General features: G+C 52.9%; 3 gene segments (V, D, J or C); 1 reads left to right on the top strand and 2 right to left on the bottom strand.

Annotated features, from left to right (window-relative positions):
• Positions 1–23,514, bottom strand: part of LOC127031862 (Ig gamma-1 chain C region, membrane-bound form-like) — a 192,423-nt gene that overhangs the window by 94,806 nt on the left and 74,103 nt on the right.
• LOC127031858 (immunoglobulin heavy constant mu-like) overlaps positions 1–23,514 on the top strand; it is a 167,772-nt gene that overhangs the window by 83,317 nt on the left and 60,941 nt on the right. Inside the window, 6 exon segments of the C gene segment in view lie at positions 7,431–7,739; positions 9,202–9,528; positions 9,838–10,158; positions 11,369–11,683; positions 12,776–13,105; positions 13,605–13,937. Coding sequence covers positions 7,431–7,739; positions 9,202–9,528; positions 9,838–10,158; positions 11,369–11,683; positions 12,776–13,105; positions 13,605–13,937 — 1,935 coding nt within the window.
• The window catches only part of LOC127031885 (Ig gamma-3 chain C region-like), a 68,886-nt gene continuing 67,799 nt past the window's right edge, over positions 22,428–23,514 (bottom strand). The window contains 2 exon segments of the C gene segment in view: positions 22,428–23,029; positions 23,265–23,398. Of these exon segments, the coding sequence occupies positions 22,946–23,029; positions 23,265–23,398 (218 nt within the window).

Below are 23,514 nucleotides of genomic sequence, written 5' to 3'. Positions count from 1 at the left end.
AGGAGCCGACATTTGGGCTCCATGTCACGGTGACCGGCTCAGGGAAGTAGCCTTTGGCCAGGCAGCCGAAGGTGACCTGGGGGGTGGTAACTTCGCCGGTGCAGGAAGTCAGGGGGAAGACAGACGGGGCCGTTTTGCTAGCTGCAAAGGGAGAGAGAGTGAGACCATGAGACACAGCCCCACTGAGCCCTGCCCCACTCTGTGCAGACCAGGCCCTAGCGTGGCACTGGGGCCAGCACTCAATGCCGGGGGAGAGCATCCCCTAGCGAGCCCCACGCTGCTCCATTCACACAGCACAGTTTGGGGTGCGATTGTTGACAGTTGCAAGGTCTTACTAATGTCTGTGTGTAAGAGGGCACCTGAGGTAGGCTGCCCCCCATCTTCAGGTTGTGTCACAGACTGAGCAGGATCAGGGCCCCCAGTTCGCTTGGTGCTAAAGAGACCCAGTGTTTGATCGGGGGCCCCATTACACCGAGTGCTGCAGAGAGACACAATGACAGACAGTCCCTACCCCACAAAACTTACAGGCCAAATAGGCAAGATAAAGGAAGGGTCAGAGGGGAAAGTGAGGCAGCGAGCAAGGAAGGGACCTGGTCACCGCAGGTCAGTGGCAGAATCCGGTAGAGAACCCAGGAGTCCTGTGTCCCACCCTCTGCTCTGTGGACGGGATGATGCATCGTGCTGTGCCGCTGGGCAGCAGTAACATGGCTTGATTTCACAGAGTGGAGGGTTGTTCCCAGTAATTTGCACTGGGTTTCTCCTGAGGAGCCAAAGGGAATTAGGTGCCAAAGTGGCAGAGAAATTCCCCTTGGAGAAATCACAGCGTCTGCAGCTGGAAAATAACCGAAGTTTTTGACCAAGGAACTGAAATTGGGGGACACTTCTGGGCTCTCGAAGACGTATCGTGCCACTAATGTTTGGGTTTTCAGGTCTCCAGCTGAAGACGTACAGATTTTATTCTGTGAATTTTAGCTTGGATACGAATATTAAATGTTATATTCTCATTAGGCTCCTAGCTTCATTGTTATCATCATCAGTTCTAGTTGCCAATTAGCAATTCTGTAGCTCAAACACACGTCGTTAGAGTCCTGAGAACTCACTTGAGACACTGGTAGGAGGGACCGGGACTGTCCAATTGAACCCGGGACATATGGGCCCTTTGGGTTAGAGTTCGGGTTATAATTATACATGGGGAGGAGGATTAAGGGTTAGTGGTTAGGGTCAGGTGCTGGGGTTAAGGGTTATAGGTTGCAGAGATGGAATTAAGGGTGATGGTTTAATGGTTGGGTCAAATACCCTTCCAACCTCAAGTTTAATATTTAATGTGTTGTGATTGGATTTCTAGTGAATTTTGCAGCCATTCAACCATGAAATACCAGCCGGTTCTGCTGCCATTTCCCAGAGGGAGTTAGTGAGACTCTTGGGTCCTACCCCGAGGCGTCAGTTTGTGATGATGACTCATATTTCTGAGGCTGGGATACTTGATACCAGACTGGAGACACCAAAACTCTGTTGCTCCGAGGGTGAAGGTGAGGAGGTCGGGTTAGAGCTGGGGTTATGGTTAGGGGTATAATTGATCGTTAGTACTTGTATCATGGTGGTCTAGAAAACCCAGTCTAGGACCAGGTCTCATTGTGCCAGGAACTTTACAGAGAAATAACAATGAGGGCTCTACTGATCCCAGGACCATTGCAGCCTGAGCAATCTGAAGTCAGGGTTTGGGGGATAAGGTTGGGACGTTGGGGTTAGGGGTTGGGTGTGAAGAGAGGGTCAGAGTTGGGGGTCAGAGTTAGGGAGTAGGGGTTAGAGAGCCATGGTTAAGGACGAAGATTGGACTCTAGGGAAAGGATGAGGATTAGGGTGTTGAGGTGAAGGAATGGGTGCATCTGTCGGGGTTAAAATGCTGGGGTTAGGGTCATGGTTAGGGAGCTAGGACAGAGTTCGGGGTCTAAGTAGTTGGGTTTAAGGTTTGGTTTAGGGTCATAGTTCTGGGGTTAGGGTAAAAAACCTTCTCTCCCTCAATCTCAGTAGTCGACTGGTTATCACCACCCCTAGCTCATGACCTTTCTAGCCAGGTTCCCACTCAAGAAACCACTCGGATTCTAACCAATTGGGATGAAGATTTTCTGGACACTTTCCCAAACTCTGCGGGAGAAATCTCCCAAGAATTCCAGCTGCTTCACTTTCTAGGTGCCCAAAGCTGGGGCACCTTGGGGAGCACTTACCGGGGTCTGCATCTCCAGTGGGCTTTAGCCAGAGACGTCAGCGCTTGTCCCCCGGAAAGGAAGCCCAACGCGTCTCCAGCTGAGTGCGCCGGAAAAACGGAGCCAGCTGAACTCAAAGGCCAAGTTAGGAAGCTGACCCCTGAGCTGTTGCCTCTGAGCTGCCAGTTACGTCCAGCCCCAGGCAGCCGAGCTCACATCTAGCTGTGCTGGGAATCCCCCCGCCCGGCTCTCAGCATGGAGCGTGAGCGCAGAGCTGGTGGAAGGAGGCAGGGCCGGCTCAGGGAGACGCGTTCCTGCACTCGGTGAGTTCAGGGGTTACCTCTGACAAGGAACATGCCAAAGGGGAAATTTGTGCCTCAGTTTAGAAAGATTTTATTTGCAAATATTTATTACTGAGCTAAAGATAGGAGACAATAAAATCCCCTTAAAAGTATTCAGCTGTTCCCCTGAATGTCTAGTTGCAGCCCCCCTACCCTGAGCACCCTACGTCTGCAAATGGTCCTCAGTCCTGACCCCCAGCCTCCTGCTCACCCAGCCCTGGGCTCCCCCTACCCAACTCTGCTGGTGTCCCTCACTCCCGACCCTCAGCCCCCTACTTGTCCAGCCTTGGCTTCCCTCCAGCTCTGCACGGGCCCCTCACTCCCAACCTGCAGCCCCTGTTAGCCCAGCCATGGACAGCCCCCAGCTCTGCTGATGCTCCTAACTCCTGATCCACAGTCCCTGCTAGCCCAGCCCTGCCGGTGTCCCTCACTCCCGCCCCCCACACCTGCTAGCCCAGCTCTGCCTCCCCTGCTCTGTCAGTGCCCCTCACTCCCGACCCGCAGCCCCTGCTAGCCCAGCCCTGCCAGTGCCCCTCACTCCCGACCTGCAGCCCCCTGCTACTCCAGCCCTTCCAGTGCCCCTCACTCCCAACCCGCAGCCCCCTGCTAGCCCAGCTCTGCCTCCCCTGCTATGTCAGTGCCCCTCACTCCCGACCCGCAGCCCCTGCTAGCCCAGCCCTGCTGGTGCCCCTCACTCCTGCCCCCCACCCCTGCTAGCCCAGCTCTGCCTCCCCTGCTCTGTCAGTGCCCCTCACTCCCGCCCCCCACCCCTGCTAGCCCAGTGCTGCGCCCCACTCTGCCAGTGCCCCTCACTCCCGCCCCCCACCCCTGCTAGCCCAGCTCTGCCCCCTCTGCTCTGCTGGTGCCCCTCACTCCCGACCCACAGCCCCTGCTAGCCCAGCCCTGCCAGGGCTGCTCACTCCCGCCCCCCAGCCCTGCTAGCCCAGCTCTGCCTCCCCTGCTCTGCTGGTGCCTCTCACTCCTGACCTGCAGCCCCTGTTAGCCCAGCCCTGCCGGTGCCTCTCACTCCTGCCCCCCACCCCTGCTAGCCCTGCTCTGCCTCCACTGCTCTGTCAGTGCCCCTCACTCCCGCCCCCCGCCCCAGCTAGCCCAGCTCTGCCTCCCCTGCTGTGTCAGTGCCCCTCACTCCCGACCCGCAGCCCCCTGCTACCCCAGCCCTGCCAGTGCCCCTCACTCCCAACCCACAGCCCCCAGCTATCCCAGCTCTGCCTCCCCTACTATGTCAGTGCCCCTCACTCCCGACCTGCAGCCCCTGCTAGCCCAGCCCTGCCAGTGCCCCTCACTCCCGACCTGCAGCCCCCTGCTACCCCAGCCCTGCCAGTGCCCCTCACTCCCAACCCGCAGCCCCCTGCTAGCCCAGCTCTGCCTCCCCTGCTATGTCAGTGCCCCTCACTCCCGACCCGCAGCCCCTGCTTGCCCAGCTCTGCCTCACCTGCTCTGTCAGTGCCCCTCACTCCCGCCCCTCCCCGCTAGCCCAGCTCTGCCTCCCCTGCTCCGCTGGTGCCCCTCACTCCCGACCCGCAGCCCCTGTTAGCCCAGCCCTGCCTCCTAGCCCTGCCGGTGCCCCTCACTCCCGACCCGCAGCCCCCTGCTAGCCCAGCCCTGCCGGTGCCTCTCACTCCCGCCCCCCACCCCTGCTAGCCCCACTCTGCCTCCCCTGCTCTGTCAGTGCCCCTCACTCCTGACCCGCAGCCCCTGCTAGCCCAGCCCCGCTGGTGTCCCTCACTCCCGCCCCCCACCCCAGCTAGCCCAGCTCTGCCTCCCCTGCTCTGTCAGTGCCCCTCACTCCTGCCCGCCACCCCTGCTAGCCCAGCCCTGCCAGTGCCCCTCACTCCCAACCTGCAGCCCCTGCTAGCCCAGACCTGGGTTCACTTCCTGCAGTTCTTTCAAAGCTGTTATCCCAGCTAATAGCTGGAGTGTGGGATAAGCACCTCTGTCCCCCCGTCTCTGCCTGGGGGGTGCACAGCCTGGCCTGTACCCGTCCTGGCCTGGGTAGCATATCCAGCCTGTGCAGAGGAGCCATGAGCTGCACCCTGCCCTGGTATTGGGTCCACACAGGGGGACGTACCCCACTGCCCTTCATAGGTCAGAACAGAGAACAATACTCCTGGCTTCCAGCCCCTCTGCTCTAACCTACTCCCCTTCCAGAGCCTGGGAAAGAACCCAGGAGTCTTGGATCCCAGCCCTCCACTCTAATGACTAGACCCCACTGCCCTTCCAGAGCTGGGGAAAGAACCCAGGAGTCCTGGCTCCCAGCCCTCCACTCTAATGACTAGACCCCACTGCCCTTCCAGAGCCTGGGAAAGAACCCAGGAGTCTTGGATCCCAGCCCTCCACTCTAATGACTAGACCCCACTGCCCTTCCAGAGCTGGGGAAAGAACCCAGGAGTCCTGGCTCCCAGCCCTCCACTCTAATGACTAGACCCCACTGCCCTTCCAGAGCCTGGGAAAGAACCCAGGAGTCTTGGATCCCAGCCCTCCACTCTAATGACTAGACCCCACTGCCCTTCCAGTGCTGGGGAAAGAACCCAGGAGTCCTGGCTCCCAGCCCCCCACTCTAATGGCTAGATCCCACTCCCATCCCAGAGCTGAGGAGGGAACCCAGGTGTCTTACTCCCCTCTCTAGCACACGCTTCACCCCATTTATCTCCAATGGGGTTAAAACACCCTCTGAACTCATGTCACAAGCCAATAGCAGCCACTTTCCTGGGATGGACTCACCAAATCACTGGCCATGTTGGGTCACGACCCGACACTGTAGACCGGGGGGTTCTGTCTGGGAGTCCAGCTCTGCTCTGTGTCTGTCGCAGAGCTCTTCTGAGGTGTCTTTGCCTGTCAGACATCCCCTCTCCTCCCCACCCCCCCGATGGAAGTCAGGATAATTATAGATTGAGAACAATAGATGACGCCCTCTGGGGAGCTTTCACTGTTACAGCTGGTGGGAAAGTTTGAAAATTGGACAGGTGGGTGAGTGCAGGGGGCTAAAACTGGGGTGAAAAACAAGCTCGCTCTGACTTTCATTTGTGTAAACTTCCCCTTTTCAGCCCATGTTGTTTGTTTGTTTGGTGGTCGGTTTTCCCCAGAGATTCGGTGACAAAGGCCGCAGACCTCAGAGAAGATTGAGGCCTCCTGGGGCGTCTTTTTGAGAACTTGCCATGCAGAAAGGTGAACAAGGAAACTTTATGGCTGTCCTGGAACTGGGGATAGAACCCAGGAGTCCTGACTCCTAGCCTTCCAGGGCTGCCCAGAGGTGGGAGGGGGGCAAGAGGGGCAATTGCCCCAGGCCTCCACGAGAGTTTTTGGGGCCCCTGGAGTGGAGTCCTTCACTCGCTCCGGGAACCCTGGAAAACTCTCACGGGGCCCAGGCCCTCAGAGCTTCTTCTGCTCGTGGTCGTCATCGGGAATTTGGTGGTGGTGGGGGTCCTTCCGCCCAGGGACCCGCCGTCGAAGTGCCCCGAAGACCTGCAGCGGGAGGCTCCTTCCAGCACTTCGGTGGCGGGTCCCGGGGCGGGTCCCAGGGCGGGTCTTCAGCGGCAATTCGGCGGCTGGGGGTCCTTCTGCCCTGGGACCCGCAACCAAGACCCCAGGCTCCTGAATCCTCTGGGCGGCCCTGCAGCCCCCCTCCTCTAATCTTGGAGATCCTTGTTCACTCTCCCAGCTGGGGACAGATCCTAGGAGGTGATGTCTCAGCCCCATCTGCACTAACCTCGTAAATACCAGAGAGAAAACCCAGGAGTCCTGACTCCCACCCACCCACGATGGATAGATTGACAGTGGGCGTCTATGGAGATGGATAGATGTCCTGTACATAGTTGCACACAAGTATGTCTCCTTTCTAGCATCTTTTCTTTCTTTTAATGTCTCCTGGCAGTTTGTTGTTGTTATACAAAGGGTCTCTTCTCGTCCTTGCTCCTGTGACGGTGGTGAGAAGTAGCTGGGTGGTTCCTCGCACCGTGACTGGTGGTGGAATGTCCACTGCAATTTAACGTGTTTAGAACTGATTGATTGGTGGAGTTTCAGGGCACAAGAAGGGATCGCTGTTATTGGCATGTCCCCCGGCGATTCCTGGCCCAAGCCCCCACCTTCCGGTCGAGCAGAGCAGTTAGAAAGAGAGGCCAAAGCTGGCTTTAAGGACTGTGAGTCCTGGAGAGTTCACCACAGTCCAGAAATCAGGACTGCAACCCCCAAAGTATTGTAAAGCTGTGAAATTTCCACTGGACCTGTCAGTGTCTCGGAGAGGCGGATTGAAGAGGCCAGAGGCCGAGGTGTATGGTTTGAAAGCTCTGTTTGCACAGAAGGGCAGGGACCAGAGGAGAAAGGGCGCATGTTGGGTTATCCATTCATCCATGACTCATGGAGGGTTCTTCCCTAGCTTTAACTAATGGTCTTGTGATCAAACAGAGCAAGGGACTCGGGGAACTGGCTTCAACTCCAAGGTCTCCCACAGACTCGCTCTGTCACCTTGGGGAAGCCACGTCACCTCTCCATGCCTCAGTTTCCCCATCTGTTTAATGAGGGTAATGATGCTCACTTCACATCGGAGAGCTGAGGTGGGCTGGACTCAGGTTCTGAGGCACTTGGGGAATATTTGTGCCTTGCAAAGGACCAGAGTCTCCTCTCAGCATCACTCGCACAAAGCAGAGCTATTCCAGCGCAGTTGCTCCAGGTTTACACTGGAACGGCCGAGGTCAGAATCCCATTTCTCGTGTTTTTCGCCCGTCGCTAGGACACCACTGCAGAATGGAAAGTTAAAGGCAGAGAGAAGGTCAGTGACAGGCCCAAGGTCCCACAGCAGCTGGGAACAGAACCTGAGTCCTCTTCCCCCTTTTTGATGGTTTCTCTTGTATTCTCTTTATTTTTCCAGCGAACCCCACAGCCCCCTCCATCTTCCCCCTGGTTCCCTGCTGCACCAAGACTGGCAATGCTCCCCCGGACACAAGCTTGGCCTGCCTCGTAACGGGCTATTTCCCATCACCAGTGGAGATCAAGTGGAATTCGGGCAAAGTGACCCAGGGGGTCACAACTTTCCCAGAGGTGACGGTGAGCAACGGGCACTTCACCCAGAGCAGCCTGCTGATCATCCCTGCCAGGCCCCGGCAGGGCGACACCTACCAGTGCGATGTGACACATCAAAGGACAGCAACGACCAAGTCGAAGAAGTTCCCTCAGGAGTGTAAGACACGCGGCAGGGGAGGGTGGAACAGCCAGGCTGAGCTTTTCAAAGCGCCTAGAGGGTCTGGGAGCCAGTGAATCTTAATCCACATCCCGTAGGCGCCTTTGGAAAAACCTCAGCCTGAAAGTCTGGGGAAAGTTTGGCCCAGTGTTGAAACACACTGAGCCCTGGTGCTTTGTCACTGCAGATCTCCTGCCCCCAGCGCCCCCTCCATCGACCCCTGAACGAGGGAAACCTTAGGGTGAAAGGCGCCTGGGGCAGAGACCTACGTTCCACTAAGGGGGGGATTTTTCAGCCCTGCCTAAAGGATTTAGGCACCTGGTTCCCATGGGAACTTGGCATGCAAATCCCTTAGGCACCTGGGAAATCTCAGACCCGCAGCTGGGCTGAAGTGGCACCTAAGCCGCATGCTGGCCCCTCTGCACAGGGGAAATCTTCGGCTCACTGCCTTTCGCCCTCACCCTCATCCAAACCCAACCCAACCTCCTCCCACTGGGGGAGGCAGAACAAAGCCCATTTGCTGCGTCAGTCCAAAGCCTCAAAGCAAAACCAGTGCAACTCAGAACCCAGGGTCCCGGCCACCAGAGCCCCCCAGCGTTCAGCCGGCTGCATGGGGAGCCCCCGCCTTTCCCACTAGGCCACCTTCCCTGCATGGTTCCTAGGCCTCCTGCCTGTCCACATCTCGAGATTCCCCCTCAGGCACTTTCCTCAGCACTGAGCCAGAAGCTTTCCCTGATATAGACAGCAGCAAGCAGCCCCATGGGACTACAATTCCCAGCAACCACTGGCCTTAAAGGGGCTATACCCCCCTTACAAGCTAGCACTGGTTACACCTTTGTCATGGAGCTGAGTGTGTTCCTTGCACTTCGGCTTTTCTGAGGCATCTTTTGAAATGGATACAAGCCCAGACCCGCAAACCTAGGCATTCTGGGCTCCGAACTTCAACGGGTGTAAATCGACTGATCTCTGCTGAAGTCAGTGGCACTGAGCCGACTTACATCAGCTGAGGATTTGACCCTTTATCCGTAGTCAGACACAGTCAGTCCTCTCCCAAGTTTTCTTCTGATGCCATGTCATGCTGTACAGCACCATGGTCCCCCTTAAATAGGGGACATTAATTGAGGGAAACATGTTCAAATAAACAAACACAGCTCAAGCTCCAGCTTTGTCGCAGCTGTTTACCAGCGAGAACACACTCCATGCAGCACGTGCAGGAAGAATGCCTGGATGCTTTTAATATTTGCCTAGATGATTTAAGGGCCCTGTTCCCATTTGTTTTAATCCCTTACATGGCTGTGAAAAATCTCACTGGAAGCTGATTAGTACTCAGTGTAAATGTACCACAACAAGGTGGGGGTTGCTAGTGCTGGGAGGACTGTAGAGTTATCCCTCTCTCTGGAAGGGGGCTGGGGATCTACAAAGAGTGACACTGGACTGTGTTTTCCCCTCTCTCTGCTCTCAGGGTGTGGTTCGACAGCACCACCCCAGGTTCACCTCCTGGTGCCCACCTGCGAGGAGAGCTCCACAGAGAGCCAGCTGGAGCTGGTTTGCCTCCTCCTGAGCTTCAAACCTGACCAAGCCAACGTGAAATGGCTGGTGAATGGAAAGGAGAGCAGCCCCCCCACCCCGGCCTTTTCCTCTGCAATGGGCACAGACGGCTTCTACATGGGACAGAGCCGCATGAATGTCACCAAGCAGAGCTGGGAGAAGGGGGACGTCTACACCTGCCAAGTGACCCACCCAGCAGTGGGAGCAGAGCTCTCCATGCACAACACCAGCAAGTGCTTGGGTGAGGGGCTGGGCCCATGCATGGCGGGGAGGTGCGGTGGAGAGTTACTGAGAAACCAGCCCTGCCTAAGGGTAGGTGAGACTTCACCTAGACACCAGTGTGATGGGAGACACAAGAGTGCCATAGAGAAACTGGTGCTGTAGGTGGATGGAAAGAGAAAGAGATACAATGGCTGGCTGGATGGGAGGGACGCTAGGAGTGTTCTGCTTGAGGTGGAGGGATAGATTAAATTCGATTAGATTTCAATCGTCTTTTTCTGCCTTTCCACATTATTTGAACTGGTCAATGACATCTCTTTGCATTTCTCAGCCTGCCTCAGAAGCTCACTTGACCCAACCATCTACTTAACCAAACCCTCCTATGAAGACGTCATCAAAAATTCTGGTCATGTTACCTGTCTAGTTCTGGGCTATGACTTAGCAGCCAGCAGAATCGCATGGAAAGTGGATGGTCAAGTCAGCTTTGCGGTGAAGACAGAACCCCCCAAGAAGAACAGCAACGGGACCACCAGCCTGGTCAGTTCTCACCCTGTGTCGCTGGCACAATGGGGACAAGGCACCCAATTTACCTGCAAAGTGACCACACCCTGTTCTGGAGAACTAACCCAGGACATAACCATGAGCAATACAGGTGAGGAGCCTTGGCATCTCAAAGGGAAAGGCAAACTCCAGTCACTGTGAATTGGGACTGGAGGGTGAAACTCACCCCAACACACTTCCTAGGCAGCCTTTATGTCCCAGTTAACCCTCCAAGAAGGACTTTAGCGGCACCTAGGCCCTCTGCACAGGGGTGTGTTGCAGGTAGAATTAGTATTTCCTCTGTGAATTTCTCATTCTCAATCTCTCACTAATTTCCACTTGCACAGTTTTCCCAGGATTCCCTTCCTGATCATTACATTCCAGCTCCTCTAAGAATTTCATTCCCTCGGCTCCCTGAAAAACGTGATGTGGCCTGTTAGGGACTCTGATCTGACGTGCGTCTGTACTTCTTACCTCTGGAAATCAGGCTGGTGCTTGTCACCTGGCATCTGGCCTTTATGGGATATTTCGGGTGAGACTCTCTAAGAGTCTCCATTGGAGTAAGGTGCCCAAATCCCATTGAAATACCCAAGTTGTCCAAGTCCGTAAGGCAGCCTTTGAAAATCTCAATTGTGTTGAATTTTGCTGGGAGCGTTTGAAGGAGGGAAGAGGGTCCGTCGGAGTGAGAAATGGGTTGGTGACCCAATGTCACGATGATGCATGATGGAGACTTGGGTGAAGAGGAGATTCAGTGTTTGGGGTGAGAGTTCAGGTTTGGGACGCAGGACCAGCTGAAAGCCCCCTGCCCCTCTGCGTTACTGTAAAGCCAAGCTGAGGATAATGATCCTTATGATGATCTTGAAGGGGATGAAGATTGTGTCAATGACAATGAAGAGGGAAATGAAAATGCTGAAGGAGAAAAAATGTTAGATTGCTGGAGAAGATGAAGATAAAGAGGAAGGAAGTGATTATGAAGATAAGGGAGGTGAAGAAGATGAATATGACAATGGTGATGAAGACGAAGATGATGGTGTTAAGCTGTTGCCGTTTAAGGTTGAAGATTGAGAAGCTCACTGTGCATTCTGTGGGGAAGGTTTGGGAGTTCAGCTGAGCTCTTGGGTGAAGGTCCAGGCTCTTTGAGTTTCAAGGGAGATGATGCTCAGTGGTTGGGTTTTTATTTTGCCTGGTCTAGCTTCACACATACCCTGAACAACTGCCCTCCCTGGCCCCTTCACACAGTGATAGCTGCTGGAGCTAAGTCCTTAACTTAGACATGCAAAGCAAGTCTTCTTCTTCTCTTGCCCCTCTTCCTTTTCATTTAGGCATCAGGAAGAAGGAGCCCTCAGTCACCATCTCCCGAGCCTACCAGGAAGACATCTCCGGGAAAAGAGTCTCCTTGACTCTCATCTGTGAAGCTAGTGGCTTTTACCCAGAAGAGATCAGCATCTCATGGTTGAAGAACAACTCCCCAGAACTCAAGTCGAGTTACAATAATGGCCCTGTGTCAGGAAGTGGCACTTTCTCTGCCTACAGCATCCTGAAGGTTGAGCAAAGTCAAGGAGAAGGAAATTATACCTGCGTGGTGCATCACCCGGCCATGGAAGAGCCCAAGAAGGTTGTGGAAAAGGTGTCCCTCGGTAAGTGGATTCTCAGAGGCAGGTGTTAGTTTGGGGATGTCCACACGCTTTCTGATGTCATCCAGCCAATGGCATGAACATCTGCATGACTCCATGTGAACCCTGATGGGAGGAGTGGCAATGAAGGATTTCTATCTCCATTATGATGCCATATCAGATTGAGAAGCTGATGAATTCATGCAAATAAAGGAGAGAAACCCCTCAGTTCTATTGTCCCAGAGTGGGGATTGGGAATGCATATGAATCTGGACTCCCAGCTCCAGCAGGATCCACTTTACAAACTTATTTCATGAGCCAGACCATGCATATCCTTCAGAGAACATTCAACAGAGGCCTTTGTCCGTGGGTGCCAGGGCTTCAATGAGTCTGGGCTCCCTGGCTGAGACTTCTAAAGTGATTCAAATTCTCCCCTCCGCCCTCGGTTTGTAGTGGGAGGTGGGGGACTCATGCCCTGAGGGATCTTGGCAGATGATGGGTGTGAAACGTAAATGGCCCTTCTGCCTGTGCAGGGGGTAGGGGTTTAGGGAACACAAGTTCCGTCCTCAGTCCTGGGTGTGGTGAGGTGTTTAGTGGTTAGATCGGGGGGTCTGGGTGCCAGGCATGACCATGGGCAGGTCATTTGTCCTCTGTGTCCCAGCTGCCATCTCTGGGAAACAGGGATAACCACGCTGAGCTCAGGAGCGCCATTAAGCTCATGAATTTCAGGCCAGAAGTACCCTGAGTTTAGCAACCACGGCAGGTCTGGCCCCAGCCATGTTTTCTGCAATGGGGCTTTCTCCTAACAAAACTGGAGACCTTCAGATTTGCTCCTGGCTCCCAGAGACCCAAATAACCATAATGGGAATCAGGAATCTCAATCCGTCGGCTGGCTGGAAAATCTCAGCCATTGTTTCTGCTGTTCCATAAGATGAGTGTCCCGCCCCTTCCACCAGGGAACCCAGTGCCCTATTTACAAGTCCAATGATGCTCAGCCCCTTTCCCAAACAGCCCCTGGGCTCTGCACCCCTGAGAGAGAGGCACTCAGTTACCACCTGGTGCCCATTGAAATATTTGCTCAGCCCAGCCCTCAACGCCTCCTCCTGCCCCCACCAGGTGTCAGCAACTGTAATCAACATCCTCTGGAGGTGTCTCTCCTCCCCCCTTCCCTGGAGGACCTCTACATAGCGCAGAACGCCACCATCAGTTGTTTGGTGAGTGGCATGGAGACCCCCGGCAGCCTGGAGGTCTCCTGGAACCGGGGTAGCGGGGGCCCGTTGGCCGTGGTCTCCAGGGATCCGGTGCTGCAGGAAGATGGTACCTACAGTGCAACCAGCATCCTGCGGGTGTGCGTGGAGGAGTGGCAGGCGGGGGAGGAGTTCACCTGCACCGTGAAGCACCAAGACTTCCCGTCAGCCATTGTCAAGACCATCCGCAAGAGTCACAGTAAGAACTCAGCCTTTCCCCTGTAGGGGGCGCCAGCTCCAATGGGGCCGCAGGCTGGGGGAGTGGCTGGCACAGGGTGTGGGGAATGGGACTTGGGACCTTCTGTCTCTAGGGGGCCCCAGCTCTGATCCGGTTTCAGGTGTTTGAGACGGGGAATTACAAATTTGTGGGTGGGATGAAATGTGCAAATTGATGAGAGAGAAGGGGATGGAGAGTCAGGACTCCTGGGTTCTTTTTCTGTCTCTGGGAGGGGAGTGGGATGTAGTGGGCTAGAACAGGGAGACTGGAGGCTGTGACACCTGGGTTCTAGCCCCTTTTCATGGTAGGTATTTGGATCTAGTGGGTTAGTGTGGCCCGAACTCCTGGATTCTGTCTATGGGTCTGGGAGGAGCATGGGAGGGGTCTAGTGGGATATTGCAGGGCGATGAAGGTGGGGAATGGTAGCCAGGACTCTGGGTCCCAATCCTTAGCATTAAGCCTTTGCTGTTTCTCATGGCAGTGGTCTCCCTCCGGGCCCCTTCTGTCTACATCTCCCCTCCTCATGCTGAGGAACTGGCTCTCCGGGAATCAGCCACCATCACCTGCCTGGCCTCCGGGTTCCGGCCCAGAGACATCTTGGTGACATGGACCCAGCAGGATCGGCCCGTGCCCCAGGAAGCCTACACCAACGTCGGCCCCATGCAGGAGGCTGGGAAGGAGGAGCGCTACTTCATCTACAGCAAGCTCAATGTCTTGGCGTCCGAATGGGAGCGGGGGGACACCTACGCCTGTGTGGTGGGGCACGAGGGTCTGCCCATGACCTTCATCCACCGGAGCGTGGACAAAGCCTCTGGTAAACCCACCGCCGTCAATGTCTCTGTGATCTTGTCCGACACTGACGTCACTTGCTACTGAGGATCAGAGCCCCACGGGCTCCTCACGGCATATCTGAGTTGGTCACGGAGCCTTGTGGGGTCTGGAATTCCTCTGAGCCTGTGTGTAAAACTGTGGTAGCTCTGGTGTACTGAGCGTGGCTGTGTGTGGAATATGCCCAAATAAAATGCACCATGCTAGAGTTTGTGATGAAGGGTGTGTCCTCTGGCTGAGACTGTCCATGCGTCTTATCTACCAACCCACGCTTCCTCCCACAATATCTAAATGTATCCATCCACCCCTCTTTCTTTTATTCTTTCGCTCTAGCCATCCTCCTTTCCTCATGGATTGTCTACATCAATTCATCCTTCCACAGGATCCAACCATCCATCCTACCCACTGCAGCACCTATCTCTTTGATTCCACCATATCCATCGATTCATGCATGCATGTTTCTACCTGCCCACCCCTCTGCAGGGAGTTGCTATCCGTCCATTGTTATTGATGATATTGCAGCTCCTAGATGTCCTGACTGAGGTTAGGGCCCCATTGGATGAGCACTACATGAACAGACGTAGAGCAAACGTCCTGGAACCAAGCAGAGAAAAGCTGGGAGGGGATATTTTGGCACAAAGGGATTAAAATTGGGACACTAAAAAGTAGTGAGACACTCAATTCTGACTGCAATTGTGAGGTTATTTCACTGGCATCTCATTTCCTCAAAGTCCTTTAAAGACCCCAGACTAAGTGGCTTGTATCTGGTCACACTGCAGGTCAGTGGTAGACGTGGAATTTCTCATCTCCAAGACTTGTTTCTTAACCGTTGCATCTGTCTAGCAATGTAGTCCTAGCCAGCCTGGCATCAGAACTCCTTGGACATGCTTCCTCACCGGACCACATTAGGTGAGAGGCAGAGCCCCCAGAAATCTGGTGTTATGTCTACCGGGAGCTAGGCGGTGGGTGAGACTGAGTTAGGAGCCTCTATTCCCACCAGCCCTATCCCTGGATGTATGAACACGGGGTGGGGTGCAGGGGAACCCCTCTGGCATCAACGACTGTTGGAAGACAGGGTCCTGGGGTAGCTGGACCATTGGTCACATGCACTGTGGCCATTCTCTTGTCCAATATTCAAAAGAAGGTTGAAAAATTGGAGGAGGTGCAAAAGAGAGCTAGAAAAATGTTTAGAAGGCTGGAGAAAATGGCTTCCAGTGAGAGACAGGAGGAGACGAATTGTCTGAAAGAGACATTCAGGAGATGGCTTCATGGATATGTATAAGTACCTCCATGGGGAGAAAGTACCAGGCAGTGAAGGTCTGTAACTTAGTATAGAGAGGCTTAAGAGGAGCCAATGGCTGGACAGATACAAATGTGGAATAAAGCAGTGCGGGGTGGATCAGGGTTGTGCTGACACTGCAGATTCAGTCTGCCGGACTGTCCTGGCCTCAGCACCATGCGGGCTAATTGCCAGAGTCTAAGTGGCATCCCTTGGGTTCTGGGCTGTGTGGCCTAATGGGCTGAGAGAATACGGCCACCCATGAGCACAGAGCGGTGTGGCCTTGTCAAGGTTTTTTTCCCCCACTTTGAACGTTAGAGTACAAATGTGGGGACCTGCATGAACACTTCTAAGCTTAATTACTAGCTTAGATCTGGTGACACTGCCACCAGCCAGAAATTTCAGTGTCTGGGACACTACCTGTTCCCCCAAAACTTTCCCCTCCCTGGGCAGCCTTGAGGGACTTCTCCAATTCCCTGGGGAGCACAGATCCAAACCCCTTGGATCTTAAAACAAGGAGAAATTAACCATCCCCCCTCCTTTTCCCCCACCAATTCCTGGGGAGTCCAGACCCAATCCCCTTGGATCTTGAAAGAAGGAAAAATCAATCAGGCTCTTAAAAAGAAAGCTTTTAATTAACGAAAGAAAGGTCATTATTATCTCTGTAAAATCAAGATGGAAAATGCTTTACAGGATACTCAGATTCCTATAGACCAGAGGGACCCCCCTCAGCCTTAGATTCAAAGTTACAGCAAACAGAGGTAAAAATCCTTCCAGCAAAAAGACACATTTACAAGTTAAGAAAACAAACATAAGACTAATCCACCCTGCCTGGCTATTACTTACAATTTTGAAACATGAGAGACTGATTCAGAAAGATTGGAGAGCCTGGAATGATGTCCCGTTCCTCTCAGTCCCGAGAGCGAACAACGAACCAAACAAAAAGCACAAACAAAGACTTCCCTCCATCAAGATTTGAAAGTATCTTGTCCCCCTGTTGGTCCTCTGGTCAGGTGTCAGCCAGGTTTACTGAGTTTCTTAACCCTTTACAGGTAAAAGAGACATTAACCCTTAACCATTTGTTTATGACACCAGGGTAGGGGGACAGGGGCCCACCCAACTCCACCGGGTCCTGACCCAGGGCCCTAGCAGTGGTGGAGTGGTCCACCAGTGGGTCAGTGGGGAGTCATAGAATCATAGACTCAAAGGTCTGGAAGGGACCTCGAGAGCTCATCTAGTCCAGTCTCCGTACTCATGGCAGGACTAAATATTATCTAGACCATCCCTGAGAAATGTTTGTCTAATGTGCTCTTAAACCCCCCCAGTGATGGAGATTCCACAACCTCCCTAGTCAACTTATTTCAGTGCTTAACCACCCTGACAGGAAGCCTTTTCTAATGTCCAGCTCACACCTCCCTTTCTGCAACTGAAGCCCATTGCTTCTTGTCCTATCCTCAGAGGTTAAGGAGAACAATTTTTCTCCCTTCTCTTTGTAACAGCCTTTTATGTTCTTGAAAACAGTTATCATGTCCCCTCTCAGCCTTCTCTTTTCCAGACTAAACAAACCCAGTTTTTAATCTTCCCTCACAGGTCATGTTTTCTAGACCTTTAATCATTTTTGTTGCTCTTCTCTGACTTTCTCCAATTTGTCCACATCTTTCCTGAAATGTGGTGCCCAGAACTGGACACAAGACTCCAGTTGAGGCCTAATCAGTGTGGAGTAGTTCAGAAGAATGACTTCTCGTGTCTTGTTTACAACTGCCCTGATAATATGTCCCAGAATGATGTTCACTTTTTTTGCAACAGTGTTACACTGCTGACTCATGCTTAACTTGTGATCCACTATGACCCCCAGATCCCTTTCTGCAGTGCTCCTTCCTAGACAGTCATTGCCCATTTTGTATGCGTGCAACTGATTGTTCCTTCCTAAATGGAGTATTTAGCATTTTTTCTTATTGAATTTCATCCTATTTCCTTCAGACCATTTCTCCAGTTTGTCCAGATCACTTTGAATTTTAATGCGATCCTCCAAAGCACTTGCAACCCCTCCCGGCTTGGTATCATCTGTAAACTTTATAAAAGTGTACTCTGTATGCTCTTATCTAAATTATGGATGAAGATCTTGAACAGAACCAAACCCAGAACTGATCCCTGTGGGACCCCACTCATTATACCCTTCCAGCATGACTGTAAACCACTGATAACTACTCTCTGGGAATGGTTTTCCAACCAGTTATGCACCCACCTTATAGTAGCTCTATCTAGGTTGCATTTCCCTAGTTTGTTTATGAGAAGGTCATGCAAGACAGTATCAAAAGCCTTACCAAAGTCAAGATATACCGCATCTACCACTTCCTCTCTATCCACAAGCCTTGTTACTCTGTTAAAGAGAGCGAGCTGGTTGGTTTTACATGATTTGTTCTTCATAAATCCATGTTGTTACTTATCATCTTATTTTTTTCTACATGTTTGCAAATTGATTGCTTAATTATTTGCTCCATTATCTTTCTGGGTACAGAAGTTAAGCTGATTGGTCTGTAATTCCCTGGGTTGTCCTTATTTTCATTTTTATAGATGGGCACTCTATTTGCCCTTTTCCGGTCTTCTGGAATCTATCCTATCCTCCCTGACTTTTCAAAGATAATCGCTAGTGGCTCAGATATCCTCAGACAGCTCCTTGAGTATTCTAGGACGCATTTCATCAGGCTCTGATGACTTGAAAACAACTAATTTATCTAAGTAATTTTTACCTTATTCTTTCCCTATTTTAACCTCTGATCCTACCTCATTTTCACTGGCATTCACTATGTTAGACGTCCAATCGCCACCCACCTTGTTGGTGAAAATCGAAACACAGACGTCATTAAGCACCTCTTCCATTTCTGTATATTCTGTTACTGTTTTTCTCCCCTCATTGCAACACTGCAACATGCTGACCTTACACGGGTGGGAGATACCCCTCCCTCCACCTCCCTGGGACACTTCCGACCAGGCTTCCTGAATCTGCAGTCCATATCATGTCGGTATCTCCAGGCTCCTCGGAACTGGTAATTCCCTGAAACTCTGTCTGTAGCTTGTCAGCTGTAGGCAACAGGTCTCTGGTCTGTGTCTTGAGATCTCAGCCTTCTGCGGGCAAGGGCTGTAATGGCTCCGGGGCTGGAGCCTCGACCAAGCGTCCTTCCTCCTTGGCAGTCTGTGCAGACTGAGCTTGGCTGCTCTTCTTTATACCAGCATAGCATTTGGAGTGTGCTTAGCATGTTCCGAGGGGCAGGACTTCCTCCACCCATAGGGTGGGATTAACCCTTTCCTGGCTAGTGCGGGTATGCGCACCCCGTCTTAGGCAAGAAATCTGGAAGGGAACCACTGGAACTAACTTCCAGTGGAAGTGGTGGAGTCTCCATCTCGAGATTTGAACATCCAGCCTGGGGTCCATTCTGGAAAATATGCTCCCAACAAAGACGAGTGATTGGGCTCCATATAGGAGTAGCTGGGTTAGAGTCCCTGGCCTGTGATATAGAGAAGGTCAGGCTGGTTACTGTCATGGTCCCTTCTTGCCTTAAGATCTACAAAAGCACCAGTCAAGGTTTCAGAGCTAGGAAGGTAACATCAATTATCTACCACCGAACTCTATGGCCCAGGCCTTATAGCACACAGATGGGTGAATTAAGATTTCAGCTGGTACCTTGGTGATTGCCCAGGTGTGTACTAAATTGAGAAGGCTCCAGGCCATTTCCCAGTCAACGTTCATGCCATTGACAAGACGCATGGATGAGCTCAGGGAATGCTGGGCTGTGAGTCCTTCCTACTCTTGGGAACAGGTTCCCAATGGAGCCCAGGCTGGTGGTGAGTGAAAGAGGCTCCTACCGACTGGTATCCCATGTGGAATGAGTTGGGAGGGCTTTTACTCAGTCCCCATGAGATGCCTTCATTCCCCATGGTGCCGCTACTGCCCAGGAACCGGTCCCAGCACAACTCAAGCTGGCATTGACTGGGAAGATGCTGCTGTCTGATGGGTGTGCCTGGCCCCATTGAGTTCTGTACTGGCAGGTCTCAGCCCAGTTCCCTGGCTGGCCAAGGGAGGGGGAGGGCATGCTCGGGGAGGGGTGTGTAGTGCTGCTGGCTGGAGTTTGCAAAGGAGCCAAAGGGTGTGAAATGTAATGGAAGTTGGTTGCTGAAATCCCTGAGGCTGCTCTGAGAATTGCAGCCTGTGACAGGGGGTCTCCACCTGTAGCCCACCCAGTGTCCCCTGGCAGGGAGCCCTCTGTCTCTGGCCCTGGACAGGAGCTCCTGCCAAGAGCACAGACCGGAGCTCCCTGCTGTGCCCACTCAGCTCCTTGGCTTAACGAAGAGGCCTCTCAAACCGGCCCCTTTATCTCACCCCCAGCTCCTCACTGCCCAGTGGAGGACCAAGACATCGATGCTGAAGGAGGAGAGGAGGAATCTGACGGTCTCTGGACACCTGTTGCCTTCATTGCTCTCTTCCTGCTCAGCCTGTTGTACAGTGCCGGCGTCACGCTGCTTAAGGTAACAGCAACCGCTATCTTCATGGTCACACTTCACTGCTTCTAGCAATAACCAGTGCTCAGTAATCTATCCCACCCCATCAGCATGCAGCCACCAGCCGTCCTCGGGAACTACTCAGTCACCCACAGTCAGTGATGAAATTCAGCGAGGACAAATGCAAGGTAACCACTTGGGAACGAAGAACCAGTAGCCCACATGCTTAACGGGAACTGACTGCGAAAAGGGATCTGGGGTCAGACTGCATCACAAGCTAAATATGAGTCAATAATGTAATGTTGTTGGGGAAAAACCAAATTCTGGGCTGTATTAGCAGGAGTGTTGTGAGCAAGACACAAGCAGTAATTCTTCTGCTGTGCTCCGCGCTGATACGGCTTCTGCTGGAGTCTTGTGTCCAGTGGTGGGCACCACATTTCAGGAAAGATGTGGAAAAGTTGGAGACAGGCCATAGGAGAGCAACAAAAATCATTTAAGGGCTAGAAAACATGAGCTGTGAGGGGAGATTGAAAGAACTGGGGTTGTTTAGTGTGGAACAGAGAAGACTGGGGTGGCTGGGGCGGGGGAATGACATGGTAACATTTCTGAAATATATAAAAGGTTGTGACAAAAGGGAGGGTGAAAATTGCACTCGTTATCCTGTGAGGACAGGACAAGAAGCAATGGGCTTAGACTGCAGCCAGGGCAGTTTAGTTTGGACACTGGAAAAAACTTCCTAACTATCAGGCTGGGTAAATAGCGGGACAAATTGCCCAGGGAGGTTGTGGAGCCTGCATTGTTGGAGGTTTTTAGCAACAGGTTAGAGAAATACCTGTCAGGGATGGACGAGTTATTACTCAGTCCTGCCCCACGGCAGGAGATGGGACTAGGTGACCTCTCGAGGTCTCGCCCAATGATCAATCAGAGGTAATCAGGAATGATTATTTATTAATAATCAACCACCCATCATCACTAATGAGCGAGTTCCCATCAACATTAACTCAGCAGTGATCAATAAATGAGAATCAAGAGTCTATTATCAATTCCAATCATTTATCACTGAGAAATCAATAATCAGGGATTGGCTATTTCTGGTCAGTGCCTAGTGATCTGTAATTAATGCTGAGTAGCCATTAATCAGCAATTAATTATCAATAATCAACTCTCATAGATCAGTAATTTATGTTAATCAAGGATCAAGCATCAACCATTAATAAGCTGCTAGTAATTATTAACTGATCATAATCACTTATCCATAATCAGCAATGAATGATCAATGACCAAAAAGGAATGATCACTAATTAAGAAGCCTGAAGAAATGTTCAAGGACTAATGAGCGTCAATCACTAACCACTCAGCCATGATCACTAAGGATCTGTAGTGGGGCCCAGATGCACAAAGGGCCATAGCAGCCTGTGAAGCCGGTTCTGTGGCGGGGACATGGTGCCGGGACCTGGAACCAGAAGCAGAATCGGCTTAGACAGCCGTGTCTCCCCAGGGAGTTGGTGTGCGGCACCCGCTGGGCAGTGGCTGTTCCATGAGGCGGTTTTGACAAGGCCGGTGTCTCTGTCTGGAAGTTGAGCTCCAGCTCAATGCAGAGACCCTGGCAGGATTCAGGTGTGACTGGGCCAGGTCCATGGCCCGGGCTACACAGCAGGACAGGCTAGATGGTCATAACAGTCCCTTCTGGCCTTGCTCTCCCAGCGTAGGATGCTGCCCGTGAGCCCAACACCGGGTCCAACGGCACCGGCCGAACCCCTCTGCTCTCTGTGTCCCACAGGTGCGGTGAGTGCCCGGCTCCGGGCTCCTAGGAGGTGGACAGCATTGCTTCATCCTCTTCATTGCCTCCCTCCATTGTCAGCCCTCCCAGGCTCCTGCCCTTTCTCCGGACTCCTGGAGGGACCATGTTCCACAGCAACTCAGAGGGCTCGACAACGGCCGCTGAAGGGTCTGAGCTCTGCAGAGCCCAGAGCAGGGAGGGCAGAGTCCTTCCCCAGACGTCCCCAGGGGGCAGCCCACGCTCTAGCTTGCACTCAGCCCCATTCCCCTCCATCCTCCACCCCCGTCCCATGGCAAGGACTGGATTTCCTCGTGCGTGTGTGTGCGCTCGTGCACACGCATCTGTGTCCCAAGTTCTGGTCAACCTGGAATCTGTCAATGGCGAAGAGTCTCATTGGCTCCTTTCTTTAACTTGCAACTTACACAGGAATTTTAAATTTGATCCAAAATAAAATGAGTTCAAAATTGGTAGCTGCATTTCAGGATGGGTTTTGGGGAGATTTAACCAAGGAGAATGCTAGACGCTGTATGTCTCAGTCCCCTGGTATTTGTCTACGCATCCGTCCATCCTGATACGTACACATTCTTTCTTTCTTTCTTTCTTTCTTTCTTTCTTTCTTTCTTTCTTTCTCATACATGCCTCCCTATCTGATCAGTGGCTTTCTCTGCCCCAGAGATCTCCCCTTCCTGCTCCTCCGTCCCAGCCTGTATAGGCTGAGGGACGAGGCCCCAGTTCTCTGGGTTTGTAGCTAGACCCCTATCTCCCATTGGGGCCAGTTCAGCGGGCACCTGTCATTTTATTCTCCATGCCTAGAGGCGCCCTTACAGACACGACATACCCCTCTGGAGGGCGTCAGGGGTCCCTGAAAGTCCGGGATGGAGGTTATGAATGAGATGGAGCCTGATGTGTATATTTATTTATTTATTTATTTATTTATTGTCACTCAGTGCACACAACAAAAGTCACACACACACACACCACCCACAAAAATCCCAATGAAGAGCTAAATATGCAACATACAGCATGAGAGACACAACTCTGGCTATGGTCCTGCCCCAGGGCGGGGGGCTGGCTGGCACAGGGGGTGGGGAAGGGAAGTGAGGCCTTTCCCCTCTAGAAGCGCTGGCTCTGACCCAGCCCCAGAGCAGGGACTGTTGGGCTCAGGAGGGTGGGAAGTGGGAGAAGGGTTGTTTCCTCGCTAGGGGCGCTGGTTCCCTGCAGGATAGGAGTTGTCCGGTCTCAGCCAAGCTCCGAGCAGGGCAGCATCCCTAGTGGCTGAGGGCTGATTAGGCCATGTGGAGTGAGGTCCTGTCTCCCCCCCGAGGGGTCTGCCAGGGGCACAGCGCTGGCGGGGGGCAGCTGTGGGACTCAGGGCGTTGTCGCCAATGGAGCCAGGAGCCCCGAACCCTTGTCTCGGGGCAGATGGGGGCAGCAGCTTCTACACCACGCGCTGGATCACGTTCTTGTACTCGGGGCCACTCGCCTTCTTCAGCTGCACTAGGGTGGAGAAAAACCACTTCACCTGCAGTGGGGCAGAGAGAGGAAGGGTGAGAGGGGTCAGTGCTGGGGGGAGCTGCTCTGTCTGTCTGTGTCATTCCTTCCTGCTTTTCTGTCTGTGTCTCATTCATTCAGTCTCTGTCTTATTCACCCATTCTCCTTTCTCCTTCATTCCTCTCTTCTTTCTTTCCCCTCCACGCTGCCCTCTACTGTGCTAAAGGCATTAATTCCTTCGTTCCTACGTTCGTTCTCTCTCTCACCTTGAACAGGGTCACGGTTGCGCTGTAGCACACGCTCAAGAGGAAGAGGGTGATGAAGACCGAGATGCTTGACCAGAGTCCATCCAGCTCCTCATCCTCGTCCTCGCTGCAAAACTCACCTGACACGATCACCTCTGTTGAGGAGAGAGAAAGAGACATCAGCTCGGACTCAGCCACTGTGACAGAGAGAGCTCGGACTGTGCGTCCAGCACCAACCTGCCTATCCCCTTCTCTACCAATCCTTCCATCC

Source organism: Gopherus flavomarginatus, chromosome 11 (genome assembly GCF_025201925.1).
Source record: "Gopherus flavomarginatus isolate rGopFla2 chromosome 11, rGopFla2.mat.asm, whole genome shotgun sequence".
NCBI classification, from domain to species: domain Eukaryota; kingdom Metazoa; phylum Chordata; order Testudines; family Testudinidae; genus Gopherus; species Gopherus flavomarginatus.
Note: the sequence above shows the minus strand (reverse complement) of the source record. Positions and strands in the feature narration are given on the sequence as shown.